This window comes from Pan paniscus, chromosome 2, assembly GCF_029289425.2.
Source record: "Pan paniscus chromosome 2, NHGRI_mPanPan1-v2.0_pri, whole genome shotgun sequence".
Classification (NCBI taxonomy): Eukaryota; Metazoa; Chordata; class Mammalia; order Primates; family Hominidae; genus Pan; species Pan paniscus.
Genome location: NC_085926.1, coordinates 173,597,708 through 173,625,480, shown reverse-complemented (window position 1 = coordinate 173,625,480; position 27,773 = coordinate 173,597,708). Strand labels below are relative to the sequence as shown.

At 36.4% G+C, this 27,773-nt stretch overlaps 2 protein-coding genes and 1 non-coding gene across 3 annotated transcripts in view; 1 reads left to right on the top strand and 2 right to left on the bottom strand.

Annotated features, from left to right (window-relative positions):
• NAALADL2 (N-acetylated alpha-linked acidic dipeptidase like 2) overlaps positions 1 to 27,773 on the bottom strand; it is a 1,375,347-nt gene that overhangs the window by 73,615 nt on the left and 1,273,959 nt on the right. Inside the window, exon 16 of the mRNA XM_063602605.1 lies at positions 2,873 to 2,966. Within this exon, the coding sequence (XP_063458675.1) occupies positions 2,873 to 2,966 (94 nt within the window). The remainder of the gene's footprint in view (positions 1 to 2,872; positions 2,967 to 27,773) is intronic.
• On the bottom strand, positions 903 to 1,008 carry LOC112439502 (small nucleolar RNA U13). The gene has a single exon (XR_003027776.1). It is a non-coding gene; the product is annotated as a small nucleolar RNA U13 (small nucleolar RNA).
• LOC100991830 (ubiquitin-conjugating enzyme E2 variant 1-like) lies at positions 18,855 to 23,455 on the top strand. The gene has a single exon (XM_055110695.2). The coding sequence runs from the start codon at positions 21,545 to 21,547 to the stop codon at positions 21,986 to 21,988; it is 444 nt and encodes a 147-aa protein (XP_054966670.1). The 5' UTR covers positions 18,855 to 21,544; the 3' UTR covers positions 21,989 to 23,455.

Genomic DNA, 27,773 nt, shown 5'->3' with positions numbered 1-27,773 from the left:
CACCAATGATTTCCACATTGCTAAATCCACTAGTCAATTCTCTGTTCTCCTTTTGTTTAACCATTACCAGCATTTGACACAGTTGATTACTTCCTCTTCTTTGAAATATATTATCCACTTGGCCTCTGGTTATAAGATTCGCTTGTTTTTCTATTATTTTTTGGCCACTCCTCCTTGGTCTCCTTCTATAATTGTACCTTTATCAAAGTTTCTAAAGGTAGGAGTGCCTGAGAAGTCTTAGACCTTTTCTGTCCTCTACATGTAATCCCCTAGTAATTTCATCTAGGATGAATCCGAAATTTACATTCTCAGGTCAGATCTCTCCTCCATACTCTGGATACAACTGCTATGTTCTGCTATGACATTTATTTTGGGAATGCAAATTTGTATCAAAGTAATTAATATTATGGCATTTAGTGATTGATATTAGTTTGAGCATAATGCTATTTTCAGATTTGCTTTTATTTATGCTAATTTTGTTCCACTATGGGAATGTATGTAGGCATGTTTCTTAGGAGAAGGGATTTTAATTTTGGTTTATTTATCTAACTGCTGTTTGTTGTTTTGTTTGTTTGTTTTGATAATGGAACTGTGCCAAGCATACCAGAGAGGCTTAATAAATATTTGTTAAATGAATGAAAAAGTGGATTCAGGAGATGTGAAGTCCATGGGGATTACATGCAAAAATTTTTGTATACATTTAACTTTCTGTGGAGAAAGATAATAATTTTCTTCAGATGTTGAAAGGGTTCTTAATCATCCACACCAACCAGATTAATAATCTAATTCTAGCAATAACCCAATAGGTCATCTTTTTGAGCATCAGTATTAGCCTATGTTAATTAAAATGTTTATATAGTGGTTATAATGTGGAAATATTGTGCCAATTTGTAGATTTCTTATGTCAGACAATTGAAATGTGCCAATGTGCTAACAAGGTTTGAAGGAGGTAAATCTCACGCATTGGCCTGACAACCGAATCGTCACAAATATGAACCACAAAAGGATCATATATATGAATTTTGAAGAATAAACCCCATTGTTTAAAAAATGGATTTTAGCATGTAAAATGACAGTATTGCTAATACTTCTGGTCTCAGAAAAGCAACCTATCATTTATAATTCTATTATATAATGTTAGCATTTTGCAGTATACTCTTTGGGGCTTCTTTTCATGCATGATAGTTATTGCTTTTAGATGAACAAGTATTGTGAGGTTGTTAAACTCCTTTTGTTCTCTGAAAGTTTAAAGTTTTATATGGAATACCAATAGAATTTTCTGAAGTATAAAATATAAAAACTAAAGAAACAGCAAAACAGTTTACAGAATAAATAAAATTACTGTTTAAAAAATATTTGCAAAAATGATATTTATTATTCACAAAACTATTTAGACCTTTATTTATACCTTCTTTGTTCTTATTTTGCAAAATGCCATATGTTTGGTTGCCCAGAGTGACTGCTACAGTAGACACACTGACAACAGTAAGATGAAAGCCTAATGTAGGTAGGAAAGAAGGAAACTATATAGAGACTAACTTAAATATATAAAAAGGAGAGCAATATGAGGCTATTTGTATGGTAACAAATAGCTGTAAGTGGCTCAAACTGTTCACAAGGTCATGGTTTTACAGTCACTATAATAAAATCATAAGAAGTATTGAGGGGGAAAAATGGAGTAATCTCTAATCCAGGGAGTAAGAAACAATCCAGGTAAAGAAAAAAAAACGGGGCCAGGTGCGGTGGCTCATGCCTGTAATTCCAGCACTTAGGGAGGCCGAGGCAGGCAGATTGCCTGAGCTCAGGAATTTGCGACCAGCCTGGACAACACGGTGAAACCCCATCTCTACTGAAATACAAATATTAGCCGGGTGTGGTGGCATGTGCCTGTAGTTCCAGCTAGTTGGGAGGCTGAGGCAGGAGAATTACTTGAACCTGGGAGGTGGTGGTTGCAGTGAGCTGAGATCGCACCACTGCACTCCAGCCTGGGCAATAGACAGTGAGATTCCATCTCAAAAAAAAGAAAAAAAAAATTAAATTTTCAGCTATTGGAGATATTTGGCTTTTTAGAATGATCCATTTTCAAAGGATTACTGTTTCAGCTCTACAGTTAAAATATTGACTTTTTAGTGAGAAGTAGTTGTCCACAAATGACTCATTAAAGATCTGTTAGGAAGATGTGTGACTCAAAGAGGAGGAGGGTGAAATCTTTAATCACAATACTGCCCTTTGTATTTGGTTAATGAAGACAAATTAGGAGCCTAATTGAAAGATTTGTATGTAGATGAAGGGGAAATGAAGGTAATTATTAGGATGGGGTCAGAATTCTGCTGAGAGAGATATATTCAAACATGAAGGAATTGAAATAGAAACTCAGAAATAATTGCCTGGTTTCTTCTTTACCATCTTTGATCTAAAGTCTGAGCCAATATCTCAGTCAAATGGAATGGGGCCCATACCACACAGAAACCAACCCCAAAAGAGAAACTTCTGGGCCAGTCTTGTTTGAACTGATTGGCTGTTAGAATGTTAAATAAATAAATAAAACCCAAAAAAACTGGATCATTGAACTGTATTATTCTACATGAAACCTGTAAATAATAACAGAAACTTAGAATTATAAATCTCTTTGATAAAATAGTTGGGCCATCCTTTAAAATCTGATATTCTCCATTATCCTTACACATCTGTGCATCTCATTTTTGTTGAATGAAAACTAAAATTCTTCCAGGTCCTTCCCAGGATCACCCTCTCCAGGAAGCACAGCATTGCCATGGCTAGTAAGATCATTGATTACTTCATCCATTCCTTGTTGAAAATTAGTTGAACAATTTTTCATTGGTAAAATTACTATAATTCAAAGGAAAATTACCTTTAAGGTTGTTTTGAACTTCTAAAGCTATATCAAGTGCATTAAAGGGCAGAACAGGTTCGTTGGCAATTTGCAAAATCACTTCTCCTGAGAGCTGAAAGAAAAAAGGAAAAAGAAAATACTAGCATTCAGTAATTATGAGTTTTCATTTGTTTGTTTTTCATTATTTCAGATATTTTTATACATCTAGAGCAGCAAAAACACACAGGAATAATATAGTTTTATAAAATCTCTTTTTCTTTTAAATCTTTATTTATCTTTCTATAAAGAAAAAGACCTCAGTATCTTTTTCACATCTCAGAATAGTATAAAGAAATATATTATTCCTTTTGTGAGCTGAAATATTAAGAAATGGCTTCCCTAATTGAAAGAGTTGTACTATTTAGACTTTAAATAATTCCTTACAGTTCGTAATATCACATGACCAAACAAACAGTAAAGAGGAACACCTGAAAATCAATGCCTGGTTATTGGACTAAGGAAAACTTCAGACAAAATTAATGATCGATTTATTTTATTTGATAACCTGCAGGCCACATTTGGCAGTTTACTTTGAAAGTAAACAGTCTTCCAAGTTAACTTGTCTTGTGATTTATGGTAACATCCTGTCACTGAGTAAAGAATTTTTTCTGAGTTCCCCAAATTACATGCTGATGAATACATAACCTAATGACATTGAAAAGGATGCTGATTTATCTTTGAATCGTGAAGTTTGGCTGATTTGTTTCAGAATCAGGAAGTTTTGCCAATTGTCTTGCATGTAGACATTTTAACCTGTATGTTGATATCTGTAGCCAGTGATTATAACCTCTGTGTTATACCCTCCAGTAAAAAGAACAACTCTGATATGAGGAGTCTTCCTCCCTTCTTCTAAGCTTCCTTAGGAAAGCCTCCCAACCTGTAACAGACTCTTTGTTTGGTGTGTCTTCACGGGTAGATCTTCACATTTGGCTTCCAATAAACCTCCTTCAAAATCTTAGATACGATTTTTCTTCATGCTTTTATTCTATTCCTAATTGCTTTTTAATTTTTATAATTTTCTAGAATCAAAACTAATAGTATTAATACATCTGTGAGATCAATGCTTAAAATAAATAAATACAAATTTTAAAAGGCATCCCCAAAGCTCATATCTGCAATCTTCGTACATATATAATTCCCCCATGACCCCACCCCAAAACTGTCTGAATATTAACACATGCACTACAGCTGAACTAGCATCTGCTTAATAGGCTGAACAAGTCATATGCATTCATACACATCTCAAAGGACCTTAGGGCTCGCAGCAAATGCCATTGTTATCTCTCTCTCTCTCATAAGTGATATTTAAATATTTACCTGGGCTTAACGAATGTCCCTACATATCTCATAACCCTGAAGGCAGCACACAGGGAAATGCGACTGTGTTATTATTAATGCAGTGTGAAATGTGGTTAGTGAATGAAAAACATTGTCTTGTGAAACTACACAGGGGAAATTAGCATACTAACTTGAGACAGAATGCATAAAAGATATAATTTACTAGGAAATTATGATGTTATATATCGAAATATATATATTCAACAAGGTGCAAATTCCATTTAATATTTGATACGGTTTGGCTCTGTGTCCCCACCCAAATTTCATCTTGTAGCTCCCATAATTCCCATGTGTTATGGGAGGGACCTGGTAATAGATGACTGAATCATGGGGGCATATCTTTCCCATGCTGTTCTCATGATAGTGAATGTGTCTCACAAGATCTGATGGTGTTAAAAATGGGAGTTTCCCTGCTCTCTTTTTTCCTGCCACCATCCATGAAAGATGTGACTTGCTCCTCCTTGTATTCTGCAATGATGGTGAGGCTTCCCCAGCCACGTGAAACTGTGAGTTTTCCATTAAACCTCTTTCCTTTGTAAATTGCCCAGTCTTGGATATGTCTTTATCAGCAGCATGAAAACATACTAATACAATAAATTGGTACCAGGAGTGGGGCACTGCTGAAAAGATACCTGAAAATGTGGAAGCAACTTTGGAACTGGGAAATAGGGAGACATTGGAACAGTTTGGAGGGATCAGAAAAAGACAGGGAAATGTGGGAAAGTTTGCAACTCCGTAGAGATTTGTTGGATGACTTTGACCAAAATGCTGACAATTATAGAGAAAATGAAATACAGGGTGAGGTGGTCTCAGATAAAGATAAGGAACTTGTTGGGAACTGGAGCAAAGGTGACTCTTGTTATGTTTCAGCAAAGAGATTGGTGGCATTTTGCCCATCCTAGAGATTTGTGGAACTTTGAACTTGAGAGAGATGATTTAGGGTATCTGGTAGAAGAAATTTCTAAGTAGCAGAGCATTCAAGAGATGACTTGGGTGCTGATAAAGGCATTCAGTTTTAAAAGGGAAACAGAGCATAAAAATTTGGAAAATTTGCAGCCTGACAATGTGATAGAAAAGAAAATCTCATTCTCTATGGAGAAATTCAAGCCAGCTGGAGAAATTTGCCTAAGTAAAAAAGGAGCCAAATGTTAAATCATCAAGACAATGGGGAAAATGTCTCTAGGGCATGTCAGAGACCTTGCGGCAGCCCCTCCCATCACAAGCCTGGAGGTTTTGGAGGAAAAAATAGTTTCATGGGCCAGGCCCAGGGTCCCTCTGCTGTGTGCAGTCTTGGGACTTGGTGCCCTGAGTCCCAGCTGCTCCAGCCTTGACTAAAATGGGCCAACGAACAACACAGGCTGTTGCTTCAGAGGGTGGAAGCCCCAAGTCTTGGTAGCTTCCACATGGTATTGATCCTGTGGGTACACAGAAGCCAAGAATTGTGGTTTGGAACCTCTGCCTAGATTTCTTTTTTTTTCTTTTTTTGAAATGGAGTCTCGCTCTGTTGCCCAGGGTGGAGCACAGTGGCACAATCTTGGCTCACTGCAAGCTCCGCCTCTTGAGTTCACGCCATTCTCCTGCCTCACCCTCCCAAGTAGCTGGGACTACAGGCACCCACCACCACGCCCAGCTAATTTTGTTTTGTATTTTTAGTAGAGATGGGGTTTCACCATGTTAGTCAGGATGGTCTTGATCTCCTGACCTCATGATCCTTCCGCCTTGGCCTCCCAAAGTGCTGGGATTACAGGTGTGAGCCACCGCGCCCAGCCCACCTCTGCCTAGATTTCATAAGGTGTATGGAAACGCCTGAATGCCCAAGCAAATATTTGTTGCAGGGGCGAGGCCATCATGGAGAACCTCTGCAAAAAAGAAATGTGGGGTCAGAGCCCCCACAGAGAGTCCCTACTGGGGCACCACCTAGTGGAGCTGTGAGAAGACGGCCACGCCACCATCCTCAGACCCCAGAATGGTAGATCCACCAACAGCTTGCACTGCATACCTGAAAAAGCCACAGTTGCTCAACACCAGCCAGTAAAAGCAGCCAGGAGGGGGGCCATACCCTGCAAAGCCACATGGGCAGAGCTGCCCAAGGCCATGGGAACCCACCTCTTGCATCAGCATAACCTGGATGTGAGACATGGAGTCAAAGGAGATCATTTTAGAGCTTTAAGATTTGACTGCCCTGCTGGATTTTGGACTTGCATGGAGCCTGTAGCCCCTGTATTTTGGTCAATTTCTCCCATTTGTAATGGCTGTATTTACCCAATACCTGAGACCTCATTGTATCTAAGAAGTAACTAACTTTCTTTTGATTTTACAGGCTCATAGGTGGAAGGGACTTGCCTTGTCTCAGATGAGACTTTGGTCTGTGGACTTTTGAGTTAATGCTGAAATGAGTTGAGATTTTGGGGAACTGTTGGGAAGGCATGTTTGGTTTTGAAATGTAAAGATATGAGATTTGGGAGGGGCCAGGGGTGCAATGATATGGTTTGGCTCTGTGCCCCCACCCAAATCTCATCTTGTAGCTCCCATAATTCCACATGTTGTGGGAAGGACCCAGTAGGAGATGATTGAATCATGGGAGCGGGTCTTTCCCATGCTATTCTTGTGATAGTGAATGGGTCTCATGAGATCTGATAGTTTTAAAAACAGGAGTTCCCCTATACAAGCTCTTTTCCTGCCGCCATCCACGTAAGATGTAACTTGCTCCACCTTGCCTTCCAACATGATTATGAGGCTTCCCCAGCCACATGGAACTGTGAGTTCTCCATTAAACCTCTTTCCTTCGTAAATTGCCCTGTCATCGGTATGTCTTTATCAGCAGTGTGAAAACGAACTAATACAACATTAAAAGTTATATTTCCCAATTGTTTGCACAATTCAAGTCGTAAAAAATATAATTCAATTTGATCTTCTTCTATCTGCTTGGGAAAATGTGTTTATTAGAAATAAAGAGAAGAAAGAACCCCTTTTTTATTTTTATTTTAAGTTCTGGGGTACATGTGCAGGATATGCAGGTTTGTTACATAGGTAAATGTAGATGATGGTGGTTTGTTGCACTTACCAACCCATCATCTAGGTATTAAGCCCCGCGTGCATTAGCTATTTTTTCCTAATGCTCTCCCCTCCCACCACCCTACCCCCCGACAGACCCCAGCGTGTGTTGTTCCCCTCCCATGTACATGTGTTCTCATTGAAAAACCATTTTTGATAACCTTTTATTCCTTTGAGGTAGTTTTCTCCCAAATGTACCAACCAATTCCTAACATATCTTTGCAGAATCTTATCCCCAATGTTGGGGTGCTGAAAAAGTATCCCGCAAAATAAGACTTTGACATACTGAGCTAAAGAAAGGGCCTCAAGGTCTCCCTGCCCTTGCTTACCCCGCACCCTCCCAACACTTCGGTGTTTCTCAAAGCACACGATGAGGATGTTCTCGGAAGTTCTCTTATCCATCTAAAAGCTGTGAACCTCCAAAGAGGAACATAATTACCTTTAATCCTCTCTTGGAAATCTCATTGTTTGTCAATGAGGGATACAACTACACCTAGATGGACTTTTCCAAACAGATAGTGTCACCTCTAAGGATGATTCAAATACTAAAGAGAATCATTTACAAATTAATTTTGTCTTCCAGGTCCATTTATTATGCCTAATAATAATTTACTATTCATGAGAAGAATGGTCTAAATTCCCCATCTCTCTCTGCTTTACAAAAAAGGGTACATAAATATGTTTCTATAGTCCATTGAGTTATTGCATAATCCTATGCATCCACCCCATCATGCACATGAAATAAATAACTATGCATTTTTCTCCTATTAGCCTGCCTGTTGTCAGTTCATTTTCAGCAAACCTTCAGAGAGTGGAGGGGAAGCTTTCCCTTTGCCCCTACACTAGCAGAGTGATCACAAAAATCCTGGGAAACTGCCTACTCTGATTATGCTGTACTTCAGGAAATGAACTGTGTGCAATAGATTGACATAAATTATCCTTCAATTCCACCTCACTTCATCCAAATCATACAAGAAACACCAAAATATAAAAATAAATTATTTATAAAAAGGATTTTTAAAAGAAATTAAAAAGGATTCTGATTGATTTTTTTTTTCCAGTTTGCACTGTATAATAGAGACTACAGAAAAGACATGTTTTGTTTACAGTTAGAATCTGGATACCACACATTACAAAAGATTAAAAAAGAAAAAGGAGGAGGGAGAAAGGCGGCTTCTCTGAGTGCTGCTGGAGAAAGCTGTTTTGTTTGTTTTTTAAGAGTGGCTTGGCACCTTGAACACTGGAATATAAGCCAACTACCTTCTGGCAACAAAGATTGAGACTTCAGAAACACCTGGCCCACAACGGAATGCTTAGACTAAATCGGCTTTCTTTGCAGCTTTGTAAGCAAGAGGAAGATTTGTATACTCCTTGTCCTGCAGCACAGAGATGAGCCACACTGCATATTCTTACCCACTCTGAAACTCAGTCTTCCTCAGGCACACCAGAACAACTTTCCTTTACATTCATATGAGGCCTCATTCTTTTCAAAGTGCTTTATACCTGTATATCTCATTTCATTATCCTGACAACCCTAAGAGACAGGTAGATGGGGAATTAATATTCTATGTCAAAAACACTGAAAATCAGCTTCCCTGAGAACAGTTAACAGTAATGGCAAAGCTAAAATATCAATAACCAAATTTTCTGGAGCACCTACTAGGTATCAGAGCTGTATGGAAGTTTTCAAACATCATTCTCTCTAATTCTCACAACAGCTCAGCAAGGCAGGTACCATGTTCATATAAAAAAAAGAAACTGAGGCTCTCAGAGATTAGTTAACTTGCTCAAGTCACCTACCCAAGTGTCATTGATTTGAAGGCCTGTGCTACTTTTTTTGCTATAACACGAGGTTTAAGTCAGAATCTAGAAAAAAATCTCTCAGTTGGTTATCTGTGGAAAACTAAAGCTAGACTCTAAATTCTTTACTTCTCGCCAACTGTTCTTTCCACTATACTACTGTGTTTCCTGGTGAAGAAAAAAAAACAAAAACCTATGTTTCTTGTAATACTACCGGCCAATACCTGTAATATCTTATTTCCAATCCTGAACATCTATGATATTTGCATACCTGTGGCACATAACATAAGTAAATAACTATTCACCATCTGTAAAATTACAATGTAATGACTTTACAAGCACACATGTACCTCAAGACCCTGGTGTCTTTCCTTTTCCATTATTCTCTGACCACACTAGCCCTGAGCAGAAGATAAAGGAAGAATAAATTAGAAATAAGAAAAACTGTAAAGAACTAAAAATATTTTAAAAATATAAAAGGATCATTGTGTTGAAAACTGAGTTAATAATCACCACATTGCAAAGGCTTTCCTCTCTTACTAAATAATATTGATGTTCCTAGAGTTAGTGGTCTCACTAATGTTAGGCAAGATCAGATTGTCAAAAGATAAAAACTATACATAGAAACTTATTCTAGAATGTTAAGAATATAAATATCACCCTATGAGGCAACAAGGCAACAGATTATTTACAGAGTTAAGGAAAAAGTGTAAACACACACACACGTGTGTGTGCGTGTATATGTGTGTATATATATATATCTGTATTAAGTTTTCTGAAAATATTCTTTTGCACCTTTAAATACAACTAAAATTACTACAGGCCAAAGAAAGATAAACTTTTATATGGGATAACTGTAATTCTTTGACTTCATCACAAATCTTCCTCTTACTTACCAGACCAATGTAGAAAGAAAAAGATTATTTACTCAACTGTCAATATCTAAAGAGTAGGGTACATTTTCTCCCCTTAATTATTGTAGCTCATTACCCAGTATGGTGACTGTATTTGCAATAAATGCTTTTAACAAATTTGTCATATATTGAGTGGACAATGCAGTAAAACATATATAGGTTCACTAAAATAATACCATTGCCTTGGGTCTATAATGTAATTTCTCTTTAGCCACAAGCATGGTTGAGCATTGTGTGGTTTTCTATATTTTTATATACCCAGATAAAAGTAACCATAGTTTATACCTTTCACTTAAGCTGTAAGTTAAACTATTATCATGGGATTTTTTAAAATGTCCTCAGTTAAATTTAAAACGCAATAGAGCCCTACTATGAAAGTTGATGCTGTAAGATAAGCATAACACCTGTTTTACAGGTTACCATGGGAAAAAAAAAAAAAACTGGGATGTCACTGTGGCATGTGAAAAAACAAAACAAAAAAAACCTTCAGCTGAATTAAATCTAAAGGAGCTTAATTGTGCAATGAGTGATTTGCGAATCTGGCAGCCCTCAAAATCACAACAGATTCAGAGACTGTAGGGATGACTCATGGTCAGAACAAATTTATAGACAAAGCAAAGGAAAGTGATGTATAGAAATTGGAAGTGAGGTACAGAAACAGCTGGATTGGTTGCTGATTGGTGTTTGCTTTATTTGAACACAGTTTGAACACTCAGCAATGTATGAGTGGTTGAAGTATGGCTTCTGGGATTGACAAAGACTCAGCTATTGTTACAGGCACATACTCTTAGGCTGTGAATCTTGTCTACCTATTAGTTAGATTACAGTTCATCCACAAGGACTCAAATATAGAAGTACAGAGTCCTTCTCAGGCCATTATTAATTCACTTTAACACATGCTATAAGACACCATGACAAATAGTAGATGAATCATGAACCATCCTAACTAGTAGCTATTGATCCTTTATTGTGTGATCATTACCATGCTATGGGGGAGAGAAAAGAGCTAAAATGTCATAAAAGATAGGTGCTCTCCTTAGAACTTACTTTCCTGTTAGAGATAAGTCCATTCCACTTTTACACAATTGGAAAAAGAAGTTAAAAATTAAGTTAAAAAAGAAGTTAAAATTAGTAAATATGAATCTTTTATTTCTTAGAAAGCACCATTTTCTATTCCACTCTAAACAAACCACATAACGACACCATACACACATATTTGGGGAGCAGGAACCTAGATGACTGTAAAATGAGAAAGGTATTCTAGACCAAGGGAATAAAATGAGCAGCAATCTGGGGTAGAAAAAAGCCAACATTTCTTTTTACTTTTAGAGTAAAACAAGATTTTTTAGAGAAACAAGAAACCGGTGTGACTGAAACAGAATTCTCAGTTACTGGGAAGTAAGTTTGTGTGTGGATTGTGGGGCATAGGGTCAGAAAACCCTAAAACTCATCCAAGCTATATGGCCATGATTCAGTGATCTGCAGGGAGTCTGCTCCACTCCTTTTAACTTTCAGAGCAGAGGCATAACCTGATAAATCATAGCCTGGCAAGAGTCTTTACAACAGGATTTTGTGGTGCATAGTGTCCTTCAGGCTGTTATGTTCATCCTGAAGTGACATGTCTCTGATTTATGTCACTTTATACTAGAAACTCCCCAATTTAACAACAAATATCCTGTGGATAACAAACCTTAGGGCAGCCAGCCATGGGCAAGAAGAGTGGAGGGAGTTTCCTGAAGATGAACAGAATGAGAAGCAGCCGCCAGTCCTCACGACCCTTTTCCAAAGCTGCAGTATCCATAGAGGAGAGGGATCAAAGATGTATTCCTGACATACCCAAGTTATTTCCCCCCAAAATTAGAAATTAAATGGTGTAATGCACAATTAGTGCACAAAATCCATGTATCCATAATGTGACTAAAATCTAGCCTTAAGATTGTCATTGTCTTTCATTTGGAGTACTCCACAAACTCCCTAATTGTTTTAAATGTCTGCCTCCAGCACATTCTCCACATTATCATCCGAGCTGTGCAGTTACTTGTTTGGGATATGTTTCTTGTATATTCCAAAAAACAGACTGTTTGTCTCACTTCCTTTCCATTGCTCCCCTTGACCTATAGCAAGATTTATGATATCTAATATTCAACTATAATTTGACAAGTTTATATATATAAAAAAATTACTTGGAAGTAAAAGTGTCTTAGTAAAGCGAGAACTTATACAACCTCCACAACTATCAAAAAGGAAGCTTCAGACACAACCCACATCACAGAAACTAGTGAGGAAAATTTTAAATGCCACACCTGTTCCCTCAGCCCCAACAAGAGCTACCATGACAGCCCCAAGAGAGTTTCACGTATAAGCAGAAACATCCCAACACCTGAATAATGCTCCTATTCTTGCCAATGGATGACTTGAGGGTTTCTTCTGCAGAAAAATTTTGGTGGAATGCTTGGGAGGCCTTGCCAAAGGCCTTGCTTCCACTGCTTACATTTGTGAAGGCCAATAGTTGGAGGAGAAAGAGATAGGAAAATCGTCATGGAATCTCTAACCTTTTAGGAATGAAATGGTTCAAGATCTCACTTTTCCTTCTTAAGTTTTCAAAGACATTAGAATGATTTTGAAGGACTGAGGTAGTCTCAAATGAAGACTACCTTAGGTGGTAGGTTATCTTTTAGCAACGGATTTCCAAAGTCATTGAAGGATTCCAATAGCCTCTGATAGGGCAATTTGCTTCAAGGAGAAGGGTTGTAATCCCAGGAAACATTTGGAATATATAGTTCCCGAAACACATGGCCATTTTTTAGGAGCTCCTGTGACTTATCCTGTTTGGTCCAGGGGCCTACCAAAAAGAAACTACGTGTGAACATAAAGACCTGTGTTAGCAAACAGTGTTAAACTTGAAAACAGCATTTTGGATAGTGGAATGGCCATAGCTCTGAATACCTCCGGAGGAAAGAGTTCTTTTCTCTCAGCATGCTGAGAAACTGCTGCTTCAGTCACCACCATGCCTCCAACAGTTGCCAAGAGCTGAATGAGGTTACTGAGACACTGGGTTTGCAGCCTGGAGCATGCCTTCCCTGCAGAGTTGCAGAATTTCTGGAGCCGACAGACCATGCAAAGGCTCTCGGGACCATTTGCACATGATGAAAAATCGATGGGATGTGAAGCAAAGAAAGAAGACATAAACAAGGCATGTCTCCACTGAAATTTAATTTGATTATGAAAGAGTTGGGCTCTTAACTTAGCCCTGAACTGCTAACAATATAGTTTTTTGCAAGTATGTACTAACACCTGCCAACACCAGGGCATTGAAGAAGAAGGCAACTCATGATGTCAAGAAACCAATGGCTAGGAATATAAACTCCCTGATTCAAATCCTCCTTTCCAGCTTCTGCTTCTGCTGAAAGCCCCATTTCCTCTCTAGTTTCTCGGCCTAAACTCTGATCACACCATCTCCAGTTTACCAGGAATCCTAGTTTGGGTACTCCCTCAAAACAACAAATTTGAGATGAAATCTGATCACACATAGTTCATTGAGAGGTGAGGGTAGTAGGATGGGAAGGAGAGACAAGGAAGACAAGACCGCCAATAGAAAGCACATTATCAAGTCAGCTACCACTGTGGATGACTGAAGCTTAACCTTGCTGGAGAAAACCTTAGAGCTAGTATAAAATAGGTACCTCAGGATCTTCCCATTCGAGGGGCAAGGGAGCAGTGTATTGATTCACTAGCTGCCAATTGGGCATTGCTCCATGGAGGTGTTACATTTTAATCTCTGAACTATCCTGTTCACTGGCAGCTTTCCAGGGCTGAAGAAAGCCTCAGGCAAAGATAAAGTTTAGGATTTGCAAATCTATTACTAAAATAAAATGCTTACTTTCTATTCCCATGCCACAGAAAAGTAACTCATGTAATTTTTTTTTTTTTTTTTTTTTTTTTTTGTCAAATGTAAGATAGCTCTCCTCTTTTGGTGACTGTCATCACCTATCTGTTATTAAATTTTAGTAGAGAAAATATATTTACAGATTAATTCGGAAATAATAAATTAGCTTTTTGGAATTTTTAATGACTTTTTCAGTGATGTGGTCATGTTTTGACTTTGTAATATATTTGTATTTTCTGCTAGTCATATTGTTTCTAGAGAGGGACCACAGTATGTTAATATTTCTTAGTGTTCTAGAAAATGAAACTTCAACATACTAACTTTACTTTTTTACTATATTTAGTAGCAATTTGCATGTGCTGATTGACAAATTAAGTATCTTCATTATATTTCACTAATAACTATCTTTAACATGATATCAATAATAATAACAGCAGTTAACATTTGTTGCACTCTTGCCATATGCCAGGCATTATTCTAAATTCTTTATATAAATTAATTCATTGAGTCCTTACAATAGCCTTATTCTATTTTGCATGAGAAAATAGAAGCATTGCTCAGTTAATTAAATTTCCCAAGGTCCATGTAGCTAGTACATGGCAATTTTGAGATTTGAGCCCAAGCATTCTGGCTGCAGATCTGGACTCTTAATTGTTACCCTAATTAGCACCTTTAAAATTTTTTTCCAAGCCCTTTTCTAATTTTAGCAAATAGGGAATACCAGTGGCCAATATTTACCAAATGTTAACATAATGATTCTAAGGAATAATCAAGGGCTGATTACACCTATTTAAAATAAAGCCCTGAGCAAGTGATCCTACCAGGATTATAACTTTTGATACATTCCAATGCTAATTTTCATGTCTGTAGATCCTGCTTTCCTGAGCCTAAAAAAGGGAAGTAGAGATTTATGAAGTAAAACAATTCTCTAAGATACCCTAGAGTAGTTGCAAAAACTATCATGGCTGTGGTGTGACAAAGGAGGTAGTGGCTGTGTATTTTTAAAAGATTAATTTTATGTTCATTAAATGATGTACTTTGTAAATTATCCAAATCAATTAGTCATAGAAAGATTAAAGAACTGATTTAGCAGAATTTGTAATAATGCTACAGAAACATATAACAAGCATACATAATGCACCAAGACAGAAGAAGCCTTTCATAAAGAGCTAGAAGGAGAAAATTCTCTTAGAAATTGTATTTTCAGGGCATAATGCTGAGTATCTGTACATGTGAAATATTGTGGTTTTAGTTTTCTCTTTAGGAATTTAATAAAACAGTGCTTTAGTAAGGACAAAGATGTTATTTCCTTCTAATATCCAACCATTAAACAAAGAACATCTTGGTAATAAATGAAAGCAATCACATTAATAGATCAATATTATTTTGATATAAATTAATATAATTATTTCCTTTTATATGTGCCAGTTGAAAAAACAACCAAAAATAAACCTCTGTTTTATTATAGATTTGGATATCTGGTATAATTCTGTTTTTTAAAAAATACTATCTTGGAATATTGTTTCATTTTTTCAAAAAATATGAACATTAAAAAATAATGACATCATGTTTCTATCTTATAGAGACAATGAAGGCACTAGAGAGAGGTAGAGATATGGGAATGGAAAAAAATAAATAGATTGTTCTTTTGAACTTGCTGCTTCTACCTAGTGAGATTTTAAATGATGGTCAAAATATAAGTGACCCTTACTGTATGCAATTACATTGTTAATGCAGTTTCTTTCTTGGCTCTAAATGCAATACATGTTATTGCAGATTGCATCCTACAAAGTGAGACTTGACATTTTAAAAATAGAAAAAATACCACAAGTGCTTTAGATCCTTTGATGTGTGATTCTATTCATGACAAGGTTCTTACAGTAACTTTCTTTGAACTAGATACTATTGTTCAGTTGAATCCAAAAATACATGTATGTAAATAAGAAGCTGCACTAACAGAGCACACTGTCAAGTTCTAGAAATTGCAAGATTTATTTTTTTTCTTTACATGTTGCTTAGTGATAAACAGGACTCTTATATTAATAGTTCCTTGCTTCTCCAATATCCCAGGATGTCCTATATGACATAGCCCAACAATTCAAGAATTTTAGTATCCTTACAGTTGACCAGTTAAACCATGTGATATGACCTTATACTTTTATTAGTACACTTTATCTGAGCGATATTTATCTTGATGAGATGCTTATAAAGCCCCTACATATAATTCAATAGTCCTCAGTTAAATGGTAAAACTGTGACATAGTTACTGTACTAAAGGGGCTTTGGATGGTTTGGATGCTATTAGCAAAGAAAAACAAAAAGAACATATGAAACGTCACGTCTCAAAGGTTAAATAAATAGGAGAACACTGGTTACTATGAACAGCAATGGACCAAGAACAGTTCTTGGGGGATAGTTCAATTTTGCTGGATCTTAAAGGAAGGATACAATTTAGAGAGGTGGAGAGAATTAAGGGCAGCACTCTTAGTAAGAGGAACAGGTTAAGTGAAAATTCTGATCCTAACACTAAGTCAATCAGTCTTGACGGAAGGATTTTTTTAAAGGAGAAAATGAAAATAAAGTTGGAGAAGATGATTATGTTGCAAGGGATTCCTTTCTTCCTTCTCAACAAGCTCCGTGTAAAGGAGAAAGATATTCTATTTATATTGGAATGTCTTGAATAATTAGTTTTTTTAGAGAAACACCGTGATTACTAATAAATTAACCTGGAGAAAGGCTTAAGCCATTCCACATAATATGCCAAAGTAAAGCCTGATCTGGAAAAGTGAAGATAGAAAGGTTTTCATGTCTTAATTTCATCTAGCAATTGGTACTCATATTACCATGTTACCACCATCACCAAAAAGTATAATATCTAAATGTTTATTGTTGAAAACACATTAGTCTTAATTTAGAATGTGTCAATTTACTACTTGAACTTCTATGGGCCTCTGTTTCCTCGTCTGTAAGGGTTTACTCTAAAACTCAGTCACAATATTCTCTTAAATTTTTAGCATATGGTTGGTTATTGAGGAGTACTGAGAGTACTGAAGGACTCAATCTAATAACAGAAGTCGAGGGCTATCTGAAGAGCTTATTATTGTGACTATTTTCCGGAACCTGAAGTGGATTTTAGCCAGCTGCCAGAGCTCTGACCAACCTCATGTTTCTTAGGCGACTTGCTCATATAAATGCTGTGAACTGAGCAGTCTCTTCTACATCTAGGAGAGCTTGACTAGACGCTGGGGCTCAGCAGAACCTGCCCCTAGGAGCCGATTAAGAAGCAGAGGTAGGACACCTACCCACAAACTTCAGGAAACCTGCTTCCTTTGTTCTCCAAAGTTTGTGTGAGCTTTGTACATTTAGATCCTCAGGAAAATTAGAAACACTACCCTATGCATCATTGTATCATATGGCTGTTCACTCTTTTCAAGGAAATTAGCACACTGGTCTGATAAAGAGGTTATATAGTGCATCTGTGGTTTTTGCATATTCTAAAGGCAGGCAAAGGAAAGGAACAAGTATTAACTGAAAATCTACTATGTGCCAGACCTTTCATTGTAACTGTGAATAGATGATTTAATTTAATCCTATCAACAAATCTTCCAGATTATATTATGCATTACTGGTAATGATACAGATTGAGGCCAGGCTATGAAGGGCCTGGTAGGTTATAATAAAAAGCTTATTTCACTTAAAATGTAATTTATTTAGTGGAAAACAGCACCAAAAGAGGCTATGTTTAGTAACGTACATATTTTATTTTTACCTTCGTTATGATAAATTGCTAACAATGTCTTTGTAGGGGTAGCAAGAATTCAGTGCCCATTTATTCAACTTATTTAAACAACTGGGGACATATCCTGGTGTCATGCTTTAGTGAACCACCTCATTTACTTAGGCAGATTAAGAGGTGCCTGGGTTTTATTATCTCAGATGTGTACTATGTCATTCATGGAATAACTTTATTTGTCCTCATTTTAATGGAAAAATTAATTGCTACACAATACATACTTGTGAAATATATAATTTAAATATACATTTATAATTCCCAAAAGGTCAAACATTTTAGATAAATTTATGGGGCAGCAACTGATGAAATAAATCTTCTCTGTCTGATTTTATCACCTCAATTTGCAGATAAGAATATAGGGGTTGAAAGTTGAAATGATTTGATTTGCCAAACATCACATAGCTATTTAGAGGCAAGACCAGAACTGGGATTAAGGTCTTAAGGCTCTCAATACGTTACTTTTACAGACAACAAAATGCGAGAAATAGAATCCAAATTGATGGTGTGTGGGTATGTGTGCGTGTGTATGATGAAAATATGAAATACGAATGGAAAATTTGGTAAACATACCATATACAAAAAATATGCAAATGGTAGTGAGCTATAAAATCTGCCCATTGCATTTTATGACACTTTATTATAATGCATTAAAAAACAATCTCCTGATTTCATTATGCTCTAACTTCTCCAGGAGTAGCTCACGGTCCTTCTCTAAGGCACTCACCATGTCTAGGAAGATTATCTTATGTAGTTACCCCACCTCCCATCCCAGCTCTTATACTATACCAATTTATTCTCAATTTCTCTATACCTCTAGAGAGAAATGTATTAATGATTTTACATTGTGATAGTAGATGTATTGATTTCTTCCTATAGCTCGATCAGTTTTTATTTTGTATACATGTTAGTTGATGCCTGTATATCCAGAATTGCTGTATCTTCCTAATTATTCATTTTAAAAACCTTACAAGCTCATCCTCTAATTAGAAAAACCTCCAAGTTTGAGCTTTGCCTCAGTCTCCTTTCTCTGATGTTGACATTGTTACATCAGCTTTCTTTGATAGTGTGTGACATGAAATTAATATGTAACTGCATTTCTTAAAAGTCAAAAATCCAGTCTGAGAATTTTTAAACTATTTACAATGCTATTATAATTACAGGTACATTTGCATTTATTTTATTATTTTGTGTTTTCTAGACAATGAGCTTTCTTTACTTCCTTTTCTCCTTCTTGAAGTATATTAGCTTGACTGAGTTTTTTCCCTGTTCTTTTATTTCTGTAGAGATTGAATTGTATACTCTATTTTTACTTTTTGTTTATTAGGTTGGGCATATTAAATCTTAGACAAGCTCAGTTGACTAACAAAATCTAGAGGTAATCAATATCTGCACCCACCTCACAACTATGAACTACACAAGATGCTTACACCTCATTAAAGCCCTTCTTTTTCTCTCTTACATTGTCTGATATTTTCTAGTAATTCTTATTAGTGTGGTTTTCTTTATAGTCAAAAATTAGTTATACTTATTCACATCTTCACCATTTTTTGGCACACCATTAGTTCTTTTATCCTTGCATTATCATAACAGATTCAATTTCCTTCTTACTGAAATGTATTCTTCAGTAGTTCTTTCAGTGAAAGCCTGTAAGTGGCAAACTTGTCTCAGCCTTTTTCTAAAAATATCTTTATTTCTTTCTCACTTTTGAATGATACTTTAGATTAGTACAGAATTCTAGGTTGCAAATTACTTTTCTTTAACATTTTGAAGTTATTTCTATTTTATTTTGTTGCTATGAAGGAGTCCTTAGTTGCAGTCTAGTTGTTATTCTTACTTAGGCAACCTTCCTTTTATCCCTACGAGCCACTTCATCACAATTTTTTTAGATGTGGGTTTATTTTTAATATATCCTATTTGTGATTTGATCTTCAAAATAAAAATTGACGTCATTAATGAATATTGGAAAATTATCAGCCATTATGTCTTCAAATACTGCATCTCCCCCAGTCTCTTATTCTGGAATTTAGAATGAGAAGGTCAAAAGATATGACTTTCTCATTTTTCATTTTATTTTCCTTCCTTTGTTGTTTTCTGGGTTACTTCTTTACATTTATTTTTCACTTCAACAAATAGCTCTCAACATTTATATACATTCCTTTTTCAATCATCCATTGTATTTTTAATTTCACTGATTATGTTACTTCTAGAGTAATTCTTTTAAAGATGATTTTCTATCTCATGATCAATTCTTTTGTTATGGTTTCTAATTTTTAAAATTATTTAATAATTTCAAAAAACTCTTATAGTTTATTTCAGCATCGATTGTTGTGTTCAGATGGATTGTTGTGTATGCTTATCACAGTGGATCAATTTCTACCATTATTTATAATTTTTATTGTGAATAGTTCTGTTCACATATGTCTATGTCTGTTTTGAAGAAATAAAAATGGGTGAGAGGGTGCTATGGCCTGAGTGTGTTCTCCCAAACTTTATATGTTGAAATTCTAACCCCCAAGTTTATATTAGAAAGTAAGGTCTTTGAGAGGTGACTAGAACATGAAGGCAGAACTCTCATGATTGGGATTAGTGTCCTTAGAAAAGAGACCACAGAAAGTTAGCTTGCTTCTATCACATGAGGAGACTGTGCAAAGGCACCTTCTGTGAATCAGGAAACAGTCCTCACAAGACACAGAACCTGCCAGTGCCTTGATCTTGAACTTCCCAGCCTCCATACCTGTGAGACACAAATTTCCGTTGTTTATAAGCTACTGAGTTTATAGCATTTTGGTACAGCAGCCTGAATGAGCTAAGAGGCAGTATAGTTCCAAGTGAGACTGGCTATCAGATTGTCATAGGTGTTTAGGTTGCTAACTGGTATTGTAAGTGCAATGGGAAACCAGAGTTTAAGTGAGAAGTGGCATGACCTATTCTATGTTTTAAAAAAATCATCTTGGAAATATTCAAAAATATTACTGTAAAGCAGTTTGCATTTGTAACTGTCATGCATAACGGTTATTTCATTAGTTTAGAGCAAGTTTTACTTTATGTTTCTAACTTGGAGATTCTCACATAATGTGAATAATATAAACCTGTAAACCATTTCCACATGTGGTAGAGTTTAGGGTGTCAATTTTTCTGGAACTTTTTTTTTTATTATACTTTAAGTTTTAGGGTACATGTGCACTTTCAATATGAACATACTCTTATATCTTAGGTAGAACAAGTTTTCTTTTAGCAACATATTGGACCAGTAGTAGATAGAGATTTCTAGTGACTCATTTAACAAGATGCCAGTCTTTCCTTTTTTTTTTGTAACCCCCATCCCACATTTTTGACAACCAAAAGATGTCTTCAGACATTGCCAATGTTCCCTGGGGGCAAAATCACCCCTGCTTGACAACCTGATTTATTTTAACCAAGACCTTCTTCCTCAATCTTCTTTCCTGAAGATTCAGGTCAGAATTTCAGAGGAGATTCATCCTGGCCCCTGGCCCAATCGCAACTAAAAAAGCATTTTAGCACAAAGCGGATGAGATAATGGCAATCATACCTCACTTTAAAAAACTCAATGCTAGCCTTTTGGTACAAAATGAGGTTTACACCAAAATAATCACATTATCCTTGTTTTTTGTTGTTGTTGGTGGTGGTGGTGTTTTTTTGTTGTTGTTGTTTTGTTTTTGTTTTTGTTTTTGAGACAAGGTCTCTCTCTGTTGCCCAGGCTGGAGTGCAGTGGTGTGTGTGTCACCATGCTTGGCTAATTTTTAAATACATTTCTAGAGACAGAGTCTTGCTATGTGCCCAGGTTGGTCTTGATCTCCAGGCCTCAAGTGATCTTCCATCTCTATAAAAATACAAGAAAACACAAGATGGCAGCCACCACGGGCTCGGGAGTAAAAGTCCCTCGCAATTTCCGACTGTTGGAAGAACTCGAAGAAGGCCAGAAAGGAGTAGGAGATGGCACAGTTAGCTGGGGTCTAGAAGATGACGAAGACATGACACTTACAAGATGGACAGGGATGATAATTGGGCCTCCAAGAACAATTTATGAAAACCGAATATACAGCCTTAAAATAGAATGTGGACCTAAATACCCAGAAGCACCCCCCTTTGTAAGATTTGTAACAAAAATTAATATGAATGGAGTAAATAGTTCTAATGGAGTGGTGGACCCAAGAGCCATATCAGTGCTAGCAAAATGGCAGAATTCATATAGCATCAAAGTTGTCCTGCAAGAGCTTCGGCGCCTAATGATGTCTAAAGAAAATATGAAATTCCCTCAGCCACCCGAAGGACAGTGTTACAGCAACTAATCAAAAAACAAAAAACAAAAAAAAAAAAACCACAAGCCCTTCTCCTTCCCCGCCATTCGATTTAATCAGTCTTCATTTTCCACAGTAGTAAATTTTCTAGATACGTCTTGTAGACCTCAAAGTACTGGAAAGGAAGCTCCCATTCAAAGGAAATTTATCTTAAGATATTGTAAATGATACTAATTTTTTGTCCATTTAAAATATATAAGTTGTGCTATAACAACAACAACAAAAAAATACAAGCAAAGTTAGCTGGGTGTGGTGATGGGCGCCTGTAATCCCAGCTTCTGTGGAGGCTGAGGCAACAGAATCTCTTGAGCCCGGGAGGTGGAGGTTGCGGTGGGCCAAGATTGTGCCACTGCACTCCAACCTGGGTGAACAGAGTGAGACTCCATCTCAAAAAAAAAAAAAAAAAAAAAAATTCTGCTCTCTTGAGGTCACTGTTAGACTAAACTCTAAACTTCAATCATCTCCTTCAAGGTTGCTGTCTGTATATTATTTCTTTTTTTCTCTTTTCTTTTTTTTTGGAGACAGGGTCTCGTTCTGTCATCCAGGCTGGAGTGTAGTGGTGCGATCTTGGGTCACTGTGGCCTCTACCTCCTGGGCTCAAGTGATGCTCCCCCTAAACATCCCAAGTAGCTGGGACCACAGGCCTGCACCACTATGTCTAGCTAATTCTTGTGATTTTTGTACAGACAGGGTTTTGCCATGTTGGCCAGGCTGGTCTCAAACTCCTGGGCTCAAGCAATCCTCCTTCCTCGGCCTCCCAAAGTGCTGGGATTACAGGTGTGAGCCATCATACTAGGCCTAGTATATTAATTTTTTGATTTAAAAAACCAAAAAATCTTGTGACTTATTCTAAGGCTGAATCGTTCTTAGAGGAAATTGAGAAAATAATTTAGTGAAGGATTCAAAATCTTGTGCCCAGGTCATAGCAGATGTAGGAATCAGTGCTTGTAGCCCTGCCTCAAAAGGATAATGTGGCTGCGCCATGCCTCACACCTGTAATCGAAGTGCTTTGGGAGACTACGGCAGGAGGCAGGAGGATCACTTGAGGCCAAGATACTCGTCTTTCTAAGGCTGTTCTCTGTGCAAATTTCATCATGCAATTCAAAGGCTATGTCATTTTATCCCTAAGTGGGTATTCAAATTCTAGGGCCTGAACTTAGAGCCTAAAGCCAAATCTAATTTTCTGGACAACTGTAGCACCAGATTAGTAAATTAGAGCTCAGGTTTGGTATTATTCATTCTTTCTGACATCAGGGAATACCTTTCTTTTTCCAGTCATGCTACTTATTTGTTTGTTTAGCTTTAAATGTATCCATTATTCTATAACTATGGACCAGAAAGTAAGTCTATATTAAGTCAGTCTCCAAAGTTACTAAAATTAGACTCCTCCAAAACATTCTTTATATACAGCCAGGATGACTTATCTGTTTTTGAAACTTAGATTAGATCATATAACTTTGCTCTTAAAACTTGGCTTCCCATTGCCCTCAAATACCAGCCAGCATCCTGAGGGCTATAACAATCTGGTCTTCACTCTCACTTTGAGCCACTTTCCCTCTAAATCACTTTTATGTTCCAGACATTCTAAGACTTTTTTGGCCTATATGAATTTGCATGTACTTTTCCCACTAATGGGAGTGCTCTGCCTCCAGTTCTTTGTAGAGCTGACTCATTCTCATCCTTTAACCCTCAGCTTAATTTTGAGCTTCTTAGTCAAGCTTCCGTGTCAAACACAGGGAAATAGAATTTCTCTCGACTTCCCCCAACATTTTTATCTCTTAGAGCAGTCGGCTTTTTAGTTTCATAGACTTTTTGTTAGTGTGTGTGTATATGTATACATATACACACACACATACACATATATATTATATACACATATATATCTGTATATTATATATGTAATATATCTTATATGTGTAATAACATAATATATATTATATATTATATACATATATTATATATTTATTCCAATATAATATATTATATACATATATGTATTCCAATATATTATATACATATATTATATATGTATTCCAATATATTATATATAATATGTATTCCTTATGTATTCCAATAAATTACATATATCATATATAATATTACATATGATATATGTAACATATTATATATGTTATTTGAGTGTGGCTGTCTTGCCTATTTGTTCATGACTCTATACACAGCACCTAATCACAGCTCATTCCTTACAGTAGGTTTAAATAAACAGTTACTGAATGAATGAATGAAGGATTTGTAAAGATAGTAATTTCTATATCATCAAACATTTAAGGGTCCATCTTTTTTATTTTTTAATTATTTTTTATTTTGACAGAGTCTTGCTCTGTCACCCAGGCTGGAGTGCAGTGGCACAATCTTGGCTCACTGCAACCTCCGCCTCCCAGGTTCAAGTGATTCTTGTGCCTCAGTCTTCTGAGTAGCTGGGATTAAAGCATGTGCCACTATGCCTGGCTAATTTTTGTATTTTTAGTAGAGACCGGGTTTCACCATGTTGACCAGGCTGGTCTCGAACACCTCACCTCGGGTAGTCTGCTCTCCTCAGCCTCCAAAAGTGCTGGGGTTACAGGTGTGAGCCACCATGCCCAGCCTTGAGTGTCCATCTTATAGTCATTTGTTTAATTTTTGACATCCTAACATTCTTTGATCAATTATCATCAGGTAACAAGGATTATGGAGAAATAATAAAGACATCTAATAATAACATTTACAATGTCTATGCAAAAAATATTCAAGGTATAGTATGTTGGTAATTTTGGTATTTACTACGCATATATGTACCAATTAGAGATAGACCAAAGAAAGATATGAGATTTTAAAGACACTGCTATTGTTTTAAGCATTTTAAACACCTACTAAAGAGAGTCCATAAACAATTGAATAGAGTAGGATGAACTCTTGAACTCTTCTACTAGAATACAGCAGAGTGAACAATGGTGTAGCAGCCAGTTTATCTGGATTTTAACCCTGGATCTGTCCACATCCTTGTGGCCTTGGACATAAAACTACTTCTTTAGGCTTCCGTTATTTTACTCCATAAGAGATGATGTAAGAGTAACACTAAAGAAAGGTTCCACGTATGATTAATACATTATTACTGTTAATGGTAATGTAAAGAATATTAGGGAAAATCTGATCTTTCTCCAACATTAGTACTTATTTTAAATGAGAATAGATAATTTAGAAAAGAGAAAATAGTCATGAAGTCTTTGCCCATGGCTATGTCCTGAATGGTATTGCCTAGGTTTTCTTCTAGGGTTTTTATGGTTTTAGGTCTTATGTTTAAGTCTTTAATTCATCTTGAGTTAATTTCTGTATAAGGTGTAAGGAAGGGGTCCAGTTTCAGTTTTTTGAATATGGCTAGCCAGTTTTCCCAACACCATTGATTAAATAGGGACTAAAACACCAAAAGCAATGGCAACAAAAGCCAAAATTGACAAATGGGATCTAATTAAACTAAAGAGCTTCTGCACAGCAAAATAAACTATCATCAGAGTTAACAGGCAACCTACAGAATTGGAGAACGTTTTTGCAATCTACTCATCTGACAAAGGGCTAATATCCAGAATCTACAAAGAACTTAAACAAATGTACAAGAAAAAAGAAACAATCCCATCAAAAAGTGGGCAAAGGATATGAACAGACACTTCTCAAAAGAAGACATTTATGTGGTCAACAAACAAATGAAAAAAAGCTCATCAACACTGGTCATTAGAGAAATGCAAATCACAACCACAATGAGACACCATCTCCTGCCAGTTGGAATGGTGATCATTAAAAAGTCAGGAAACAACAGATGCTGGAGAGGATGTGGAGAAATAGGGATGCTTTTACGCTGTTGGTGGGAGCATAAATTAGTTCAACCATTGTGGAAGACAGTGTGGCGATTCCTCAAGGATCTAGAACCAGAAATACCATTTGACCCAGCAATCCCATAACTGGGTATATACCCAAAGGATTATAAATCATTCTACTATAAAGACACATGCACACGTATGTTTATTGCAGCACTATTCACAATAGCAAAGACTTGGAACCAACTCAAATACCCATCAATAATAGACTGGATAAAGAAAATGTGGCACATATACACCATGGAATACTATGCAGCCATAAAAAGGGATGAGTTCATGTCCTTTGCAGAAACATGGGTGAAGCTGGAAACCATCATTCTCAGCAAACTGATACAGGAATAGAAAACCAAACACTGCATGTTCTCACTCATAAGTGGGAGTTGAACAATGAGAACACATGAACATAGGATGGGGAACATCACACACCAGGGCCTATTGGGGAGTGGGGGCTAGAGAAGGGGTAGCATTAGGAGAAACACCTAATGTAGATGATGGGTTGATGGGTGTAGCAAACCACCATGGCACGTGTATACCTATGTAACAAATCTGCACATTCTGCACATGTATCCCAGAACTTCAAGTATTAAAAAAAATGAGGCTTTGCATTTGGGGTGGTAAGAAAAAACAAACAAACAAAAAAGAATAAAGAAACTACTGATTTTTTAAAAGTCTGATCTGAATAGAATGATAGAATGTCAAAGTTGTGTAGGAACTGCCTTTATCAATTATTAAATAACATCATTTGTACTTGATATTCTAAAAGTTTAAACTCTTTCTCAAAACACTGTATATCAGAAGGCATGGAATTCTTTTAAATACATTTCAGCAGCCAATTCCCCAGACACACTATCATACTATTTGTGTTTCAGGGCAGTAAAAGACATTCTGAAGAATTAATGAAGTTAGATATTTCTAAGTAACAAAAATGTATGAATCACCACAGACTGTCATGAATATTTTATTCTTTTTCCTAAAGAAAAACAATACGTACACTTAAAATGAATTGAGTTCAGAACTGTTGATGAAAAATAACTGTTGGGTGGGCAAGTAAAAACTGGCAAAGTCAGCTTATTTTAAATTGTTGTAGTCTTGAACTGCTAAGCATTTTATCAATTCACCGTAACACTGTGATTATTTAGCTTTGAACATTAACCCTGTTATTACCACTTTGCAGGAAAATCTACTAATTCAGAGTTTTTATATGAAAATAAAATCACAGTTTGACTTCCAATTTCAGGCTGAAAGAGAAATGAAATTATTATTAAATTGTGTCTAGATTGTTTTCCTATTAAATCATAGCTACTATTACAGCATTTAGATTAAGGGCACAGATTTTAAGACTTTACTACAGTTAGGTCATCAGCTAGAGTTACAGACTTCATTATGCTGCAAAAGCAATCTAACCCCCCAAATCTCAGTAGCTCCATACCATATTGGTCTGTTGGATTTCTAACCCTCATAGTAATTTGGAGCTCCAGAATATTTTAGAGTCCATGTCTTAGCCTGTTCAGGTTGCTTATAACAAACATACCATAAACTTGGTGGCTTACGAACAACAAACACCTATTTCTAACAGTTTTGGAGACTGAGAAGTCCAAAATCAAGGTCTTGATGGATTCATTGTCTGATGTGTTCCTGTTCCCCACAGACAGAACCTTCTGATGCATCTATACAATATGGAAGTATAGTAAGCACTGGCACACATATATAAAACTGTGTTAGAGAAATAATCACCGTCTTTGGTTGACCCTTTCCTGCTGGGCCAGAGAGGATAGTACTTTTTCCTTTATTACAGTTACTAGGATTTCAGGCAGTTCAAACCTCTCTGAGTATGTATCAGTTGTATGTACAAAAGGGGTCCTCTCCTCACCTGTTCTTTTTAAACTTTACCTTCTTGTCTCCTTCCAAGA